This window comes from Corvus kubaryi, unplaced genomic scaffold (genome assembly GCF_017639235.1).
Source record: "Corvus kubaryi isolate FWS band 111438036 unplaced genomic scaffold, C.kubaryi_AGA036_p1.0 70, whole genome shotgun sequence".
In the NCBI taxonomy this organism is placed as follows: Eukaryota; Metazoa; Chordata; class Aves; order Passeriformes; family Corvidae; genus Corvus; species Corvus kubaryi.
Genome location: NW_024582058.1, coordinates 1,059,002 through 1,067,001, shown reverse-complemented (window position 1 = coordinate 1,067,001; position 8,000 = coordinate 1,059,002). Strand labels below are relative to the sequence as shown.

General features: G+C 39.6%; 1 protein-coding gene across 10 annotated transcripts in view; it reads left to right on the top strand.

Moving 5' to 3' along the window:
- Positions 1-8,000, top strand: part of MACROD2 (mono-ADP ribosylhydrolase 2) — an 877,989-nt gene that overhangs the window by 186,260 nt on the left and 683,729 nt on the right. For 9 of the 10 annotated variants that reach the window (XM_042049286.1, XM_042049290.1, XM_042049291.1 and 6 more), the window contains one exon: positions 4,237-4,266. The exons of the other annotated variant lie outside the window; for it this stretch is intronic. In XM_042049286.1, the coding sequence (XP_041905220.1) occupies positions 4,237-4,266 (30 nt within the window). The remainder of the gene's footprint in view (positions 1-4,236; positions 4,267-8,000) is intronic. 10 annotated transcript variants of the gene reach the window in all.

Genomic DNA, 8,000 nt, shown 5'->3' with positions numbered 1-8,000 from the left:
CTTTTTCTTTTTCTTTTTCTTTTTCTTTTTCTTTTTCTTTTTCTTTTCCCTTCTCTCCCCACACTAGTTTTTTGAAAAGAATTTTGTTTCTTAAAGCAAGAGTTGAATTCTTGGGGTACAGCAGACCAGTGTTCACTGGGTTTCTTTAGCAGGGCTATCCTCGTGCTGTTAAAAAGCATATATATCTAGTCTATTGAGGTTTTAAGTAATTTGAAATACTGAATTTTCTGGTTGAATCTGGGGCCATAAACATCTCATTAAGGGCTAAATCATTATCCTCAGTGATTAGATACTATTCTTTCATTGAAGTGATATTTTTAGAGTGGATTTTTTCTTAGAGATGAGCCTGAACGTTGTAGAAACACTTTTTCTGCTAATGGTTCTAATGTCCCTATTAAAAAGAAACCCAGAGCTAAAGGGCTGAAAGCCATCTTATCGCTTCTAGATGTATTTCTGTTCACTGTACTGAGACAGACTGTGAAGATGAGATCTGTCTCTCAAAATGCAGCATTCAAGTCTCCTTTTAAAATAGTGGTGATGCACAGCATCTTTAGTGCTGTGCTTTGTGTCACTGTGAAGCCACTACTTAAAGGACACCACAGGAACTGGAACTGGTCCCCAGATACGGTGCTTTTGTTGTTGTTAAAGCCTATGTTACTGGTGTAGGCAAAAATATTTAAAATTAGATGAACTCTCATCTCTGCTGCCTCTTGAGGGCCGTCACCAGTGATGTTTTGGATGGGGCTCTATCAATGTGTGTTGTATTTCAGTCTGGCACGGCAGTCCGTAGTCTGCTGGCTGCCTGACCGCTCTGTGTCTATATTAAAATAATATTTCAAGTTCGTATTGTGAGTAGATTTTCAGAGTTAATGCCCAGGAATCTATTGTGGACTGTAGTTTTTAAGGAGGCAATTTCAGAGAGGTTGGGCAGGTCAGTTTGAAAGGGTGATATGGGGAATGAAATGAGGTGCAAGAAGCCTTTACCTCACGTTTCTTTGGAGTCCCTGTTACTCTTGTTTGCTTTCTTTAATTGTTCTTTGCCTTGGTAATTTGGTAGCAATTGAGTCTTCCTGTTTCCTCCCACCCCAGGTTTCCTATGACTTGAGAATCTTGTGCACCTCTGGAGATGAGAAATAAGGACAAGGGGTTAGTCAAGATGGATTTACAATCTGCAGTCATAAAATCATAGAATTATAGAGTGCTCTGGCTTGGAAGGGGCCTTAAAGATCATCCCATTCCAGCTGTCCTGCCATGCGGAGGGACACCTTCCACTAGATCAGGTTGCTCAGAGCCCCATCCAGCCCAGCCTGGAACACTGCCAGGGATGGGACATCCACAGCTTCTCCGGGCACATGGTGTAAGGTGTTCTACCTAAGGCTGGGCATGCCCTGCGTGAGAGGAGTTGCAGTGCTGTAACCTGTGGGGCAATTCGGACTGTGTCAAGTCTGGAGGTTCAGAAATTCCTGGGATCTTCTGCTGGTTGCTCATACAGCTACCCATAGTTGAACCTCTACACCAGGAGTGGCTTCCAAAGTGTTTTCCAAGACTTGTTGGTTTGGGAGCACTGATGGACAGCAGCTGCAGATAAACACAGAGGGACTGAGAAGAGAGGCCGTGCTTGCTCCAACACAATATGATGTGATTGCAGCCATGGGGCTGTGCTGACCTCTGGGTGGGAGACTATTCATTAGGTGCTAAGTGACAAGTTACTTCTGTAGTGGTAAGACTTTCCCAAATATGGAAAGAGACGTGTGTTTTATTGAACCTTGCAGGGGAGTCTGAAAAATCTGAAAATAAAAGTTCTTGCTTTTTGACACATTGTCTTTCTAGAAAAGAAACTAAATAAAAATCAGTCTTGTTCTTTCCTGGAATCGCAGGAAAATGGTTTGATTTTCCTTATATTATGCAAGCAAAATTTTTTTAAAAAGAGTGCCTGTGAATTATTACTGCATTTTCAATAGCTGTAATAGATGCGTTGCAGCCAAAAATCCATTTGAACTGTTTTTACTGTTTCTATAGAGAAGTGTGTGGTGCTGACTTATATTATATGTTATTAAGAAGTTTTTGGAAAGTATAGGAAAGATGAACATTGTCAGGAAAACTTAATGAGAGAAACATAATTCTCTGAGAAGCCATTGAATGAAAGTTTGCAATGGGGATGTTGGCTGGGTATCTGAAGAAACTTTTTTAGCAGTGGAAACTTTGGTAATAGGTTTTAGCTGTGTGTCTCAAGTCTCTCAAACATAGTAACTGAAATCCTAGAACGTGACTCATGTAAGGATTAGAATAGTTTAATTGTAGGTGTATTCTTCAGTGCCAAAAAAATATGCTGGAATAGCAGACTCGTGGCAGTAGATGACACTTTGTTCCTTTTAGTTCCTTCTGATAAGAGCTCTACTGATTTCTATATCAGATAAGTACTTTTTACAGCAGGGAAAGTGATGTTACCTGTTACAGGAGGTCTTTGGAAGCAACTGTAAAAATATGTGAGGCTGGTTTTGATTTGTTTCTTTGTTTAATAGTGAATTTCAGTCAGGGCAAGAATAGGTAGATATAGCAAGACTGACATTCTTTGCAACATGTCTGCACACATTTATTATTAAAATCATGATATCTTTGTCAAAGGGAATATATGCATGGCAGTATTTGTTCCCTGCTGGCACTTTAGAGGTGATAGCCAGGAGATGTTTATCACATATAGATAATTGTGTTGTTTTTTAAAGTTTTCCATTTTGTGCCTGTTGCTCCAACCTTTCTGTGTCTCCAAACAAGCACTTCTTTGAAAATGGCTCCAAATTACTTTGCTTCAGAAAAAAGGATTTTTTGCCCCATTTTCTTTCATCTAATGTTCCAGGGTACTACAACCAGACTTGGATGAGAAAAATGCATGAGGACATCTCTCTAGGTCTTGGTTTTGATGATTCCTCAGTGACTGTAGGACATCTAATTCTAGGATGAGTAACTGACTTAGTTAATTTGTTTGCTTTGATTTGATATGGTCAGCTATGCTGGATATAAAGCTGCATTTTTTTCCTTAAAGAACATTGCATTTTTAGTAATGTAGAGGTACTTGTTGAGTAATGTAGAGGTACTTTTAAAAATCACAGATCTTGCCAGTGGTACTTTGATGGAAAATCTGGCTTTCTGATGAAGGCAGTTTTACTGCAGTGCCAGGGAAAGCTGGCTGCAAATGTTTGAGCTGAAAATGGATATTAAGTCAAAGGTGTTTGTAGAATATCTGATGAAGGAGAAAACAAAGATAATTGTCAATTTTATCTGAAAGTCTGAGGAAAGCAAAGAAAAAACCCCAACAGTAGGGAATTTGCTGTTTACAGACTTCTGTTGAGGAAGCAGAGGAAAAATCATGTAAACAATAACATAGAGAAAATACCAAATTCATTCTGTGTATCTTGCTATATACCCTTGTCTGGGAGCGGGGCATGGTTTGAGGTATCTGTTCTTCACTCGTCAGGAAACAGAAATACCTGTGGCTCTCTTTTATGCTCTTTGTTTTATCTATATTCTGATACAACAAGGATTTGTTTCCCGCACATCTAAAGGAGAGGTTTAGAAGCTTAGGCACTCCTTCTGTTTCTGCCTAGGCAGTGAAAGGAAAATATTTGGCATGGCTCCAATTGTGCCAGCTTAATTTGAAGGACCATCTTGTATCACTGTGCTCTGGAAATTGCTTTCCATAAGTGATTTATCACGTTTTGGCCTGGGTAGCGGGATGGTTACAGTGCTGAGTCAATTAAGCCTGCTGAGGGAAATCCCAGCTCAATTGCACAAACCCTTTTACATCAATGGGGCCAGGAATTCTCATCGTCATCCCCAACAGTCCCATGGCATAGAAAACAAGGAGAGATAATCAGAAGTTGCATCCAAGTCTATTCAAGTTTCTCTGCTATGAAAATTTTAAATTAATTTGGTAAGCACAATGGTATAGGGTTTATATAAATGCAAGATTGTAATTTCATGACCTATTCAATGCGTTAGCTTTAGTAATTGTATTATTGTTTTATTTATTAGCTTGCATTTTCAAAGATATTGCAAAGGTAAAGATTGTGATTGCAATTTACAATAAGTGATTGTTTTTGCATTTAATGTTTTTGGGTAAGGGAAGAGTAGCAAAGTTACTGAAACAATAGAAAATCTCTTGTGACACATCTTCTGTTTTGGTTCCATGTATGTTTAGGAAGCTCAATGCTCACAATTCCCTTTTTGTTTTTCTTGCAGCTAATTCCAGCCTTCTTGGAGGTGGAGGAGGTGAGTCTTTGCTTAATGCTTAATTCATTCTTAAATATACATGAAGTATGTGCTGGACCAATGCAGAGGTTAGTTGGTTATAAAAGAATATGTGGTAAGTTCAAAAGTTAGAAATATAAATTTATTAGATGGGACAGTTCACCAAAGTCGATAATCTTTCGTATCATCAAGAGGAAAGGTTTGCGACTGCTGCTGAATTCAGTTTCAGCTCTGGGTCAGAGTAGGGGCTGACATGTAAATGACCTAAAACATAAAGGAACTGAACTGCCTTAGGCTGTGTTGTGTTTTTAAGTATTTAGGTTTTTTAATTTACCCCAGGGGAATCTCAAATGTATAATTAATAAACAATCTTAAAAGAAATGTTGAAATATTAAAATACAGTAAAAAGTAATTTTAGTAAATGAGTGGGGCTTTATCTTTGTCCTTTTTAAAAAAAATATTTTTAAGTTTTAAACTTGATTGTTTACCTTATTCTGTTTGCCAGAATAGTCAAGTAGATTTCAATACAAGTCTTAGGTCAGAGGCGCTAATAACATGTCTGCTGGTAAGGCAGGGATGCTCAAGTATGTATCCTTGTATTGCTTCCAAGTACATGGATGCTGTTTTATTTTAGTATGTAGTGATGCTGTTTTACTTTTGGTATTACTGTAGTACCGTGGCCATAAAATCTACATGAGTGGTAACAATTCAGGAAAGACGAACCCATAAAGAGCTTGATCTCAGTTTGCAGTGACTTCCCCTGCCACCCAGAGGGAAGTAAAAGAGCTCAGTTCTGGAAATTTCACAGTGCAGGAGCAGTACAGGCAGCAACTAATCTTCCTTCCTGGCGGGAGTTAAAAGAACTCAATGATCAGAGCTTACATATGTAAGGATAAAGGAAAGGGCTCTGTAAAAAGACAGGAGATCTCTGTTGCTCGTGAGGCTGCAGGATAAGTTGACACAGCTTTTGTTTTAACCAAACAGGCAGCTCTTATTTTGGACTATGAAAAGGTGCTTGACAACTAAATAAAATCATCTAAATAAAACCATTCATGTTCCTCAGCTGTGTGTCTGGACATTAAAGTACAGGGCAGCCTTACCTGTTAATCCTGTTGGATTAATCTGTTTCTTTTGATTTGAGTTAGTTGTTTGCAGTATACCAAATTTTTCTTTGTTTAAAAGATAATCCTGTAGGAGGTAATCCTTCACTAGCTGTTCCTGTTCTGCAGAGCTGTTCCTGTACCTCCTCTCCAGCACTTGCTCCCAGCTGGTAACATCGAAAAAAAAATATAAATCAATGCCAATGTTCAAATTCCAATCAGGTTCCCAGAGCACTGCTGCTGCTGAAAGGATTTGGCTATTAACTTTCCGTGTTATTTATTCAGCTGTACTGTACTTCAGAAGTTGATGTCTGTTCAGTGTGGCCCTTGATAATGTGGCTCTCCCTCTGCAGCAGATGGGATGAGCCCATGCTGTGGGTCAAGTTGGGATTTTGCCTGTATTTTATGCGTTAAAAGTGGCAATTCAAAATATGTTCTCTCCCCTCATGGCAGGCTGAGGTGATGGCAGCCCCAGGGGCTGGTGCTGCTGCCCCTTCTCTTCCTCTTCTCCTCCCCTCCCTCCTTTCCTCCTTTGTTTCCACCCTCCCTCCCTCCTCCTGCCCTGACATCCTTTGGGGCTTTTACTGCCATTTTAAAAATCAGTGTCTTCAGGGCTGTGGGGAAGCTGCTGTGGCCGGTTGAGTTTGGGCATGCAGTGGGATCCTTCAGGCAAGGGCTGCTGCAGCCCCCATGGCCAGAACCCCAATCCCACATCCTTTAATCTCTGGTTGAAGAATAGCAATGTACCCTCTTGCTTGTGGTACATGTAAAATACCAAATCTGACACTTTTATGGCTTTAGAGGGTGACTGCTCGTGGCTGAGGGGCTGTACTTGTGGAGGTACCATCAGCTGCCCATGGGTAGGGCAGCTGATGTCCTCAGAGCACGTTCACTTGGGGGTTCCAAGGTTTCTGAAGAAAAATCCTGAGAATTTCATTGCCAATGAAATGCTCTACATTTTGGGCAGGCACCACGGGGTGCATGTTTTGGAGAAGGGGAAGGTGTGTGGGGTCTGTGTACCTGCTCAGGGGTACACAAGATGGAGGCAGCCCTGGCCAGCCACCCGCCTGCCACAGGCAGATGGAGCCCGGGGCCCCTGGCTTTTGGAAAAGTAACTTGCTACTCACCACATGCATTTCTCTGTAGAAGGAATTTTTTCCTTCCCAGTGGAATGGTTGTGGATTTTAAATTCTGGGTGTATTTTTCATTTTATCCAGAAGGAAGTGACAGTGGCATTCGGTGTGAAATATTGATAGTGAATTATTAAAACTTTATTATATACGTAAACACCAAAGCCTTCTTTTGATTGCAAATGCTGAATATTTATGATAATGCATAATACCAGTGTAGTTGTCCAATAATGGGATTCAGATCTCCTTGGTAGTGCTCGTTAATTTAATCTCTTGTGTCACTGCTGCAGGTATGAATACATGTCTTAGTTTTACAGAAAATGAAAACTGGAAATTTCTGCTTGTCCAAGCTCATGCAACAGGTGTTGTGATTTTGAGCTTCTTTTGAGCTGTTCTGTGTTTGAAATCTTTCCAGAACGAAAACCAAATTAATTGGAAATAGTTATTTGCACATCCTGATCTAATGTTTGCAAATTACTTTCTCTGGGTGTTCAAACCATTTTCTGGAAGAGACCTGCTAAGAAACCCAATGGACAACATTGTGGGTGAACATCGTGCACTTACTTGCAATTTCAGGGACTGGTGGTTTTGGGTGGCTGCTGATCATCCCTGCGTCACCTCAGAGCCACATCAGGGCATCCCTGTGCTTTGATTTCCCAGAGCCAGAGTAATGGTTTGTTCTTGCATTCCCCATTTAAATGCCATCTGTTCATTTTCATGACTATTTGGAATGAAGAGATTAAAGCACAAAAGATACCAGAAACAATTTTTCACAGAACTGTTTAATCATAAAATCAAGAAACCCACAATGGATACTTTAGTTAAATATAGATGTTGAAGGTTTCTTTCTGCTTTTCAAATAACTCTGAAGTTTCCAGGATTTCATTATGAGTTTGGTGAGTGAGCCTTTTTTCTTTTTCATTCTTTACTGTTTTTAATAATTGATTTTTAATTAGGAGGCATATTTCACTTTCAGGTCTAGATTTATCATGCATTCAGCATCTGACTGCTAATAACTTGCATGGAGCATTATGACTTATTTGTGCATTATCTATTATTCGTCCCATTATGTTCAACAGTGCAAAGGTGAAAAGTTTTAAGAAAATTACCTGCATTTGGAGGGAGTGAAGAAAAACAGTTGGTATTTTAAGAAAAAGTAAGCTCTTTTAAAATATGTCATGAAATTTTGACTTGAGAAATCGAAGTGCCCTATTTTGCATGGCAATCTTTTTTCTTTACATTCTTTTACATTTATGTCAAGGAGTGAAAACGTGATTTTATGTACTATGTTCAATCAAAGTGAGCAAGAGCTGAGGTTTGTCTTCCCTTATGGCTTTGGGTAGTGTGAGGGGTTTTTTTGGGTATTGCGCCCCGCTGTTCCCACCTAGTATTCAGTTGTTTTCCTCATGGTTCATTTTTCCTGTACTTGATTTGCTGACTGTAATCACGTTCTTGTTGCATGCTGATTTCTGCATTGGCTTGATTTCTTTGACCTTAACTTGATGGTATTTTTAATTTTGGATTT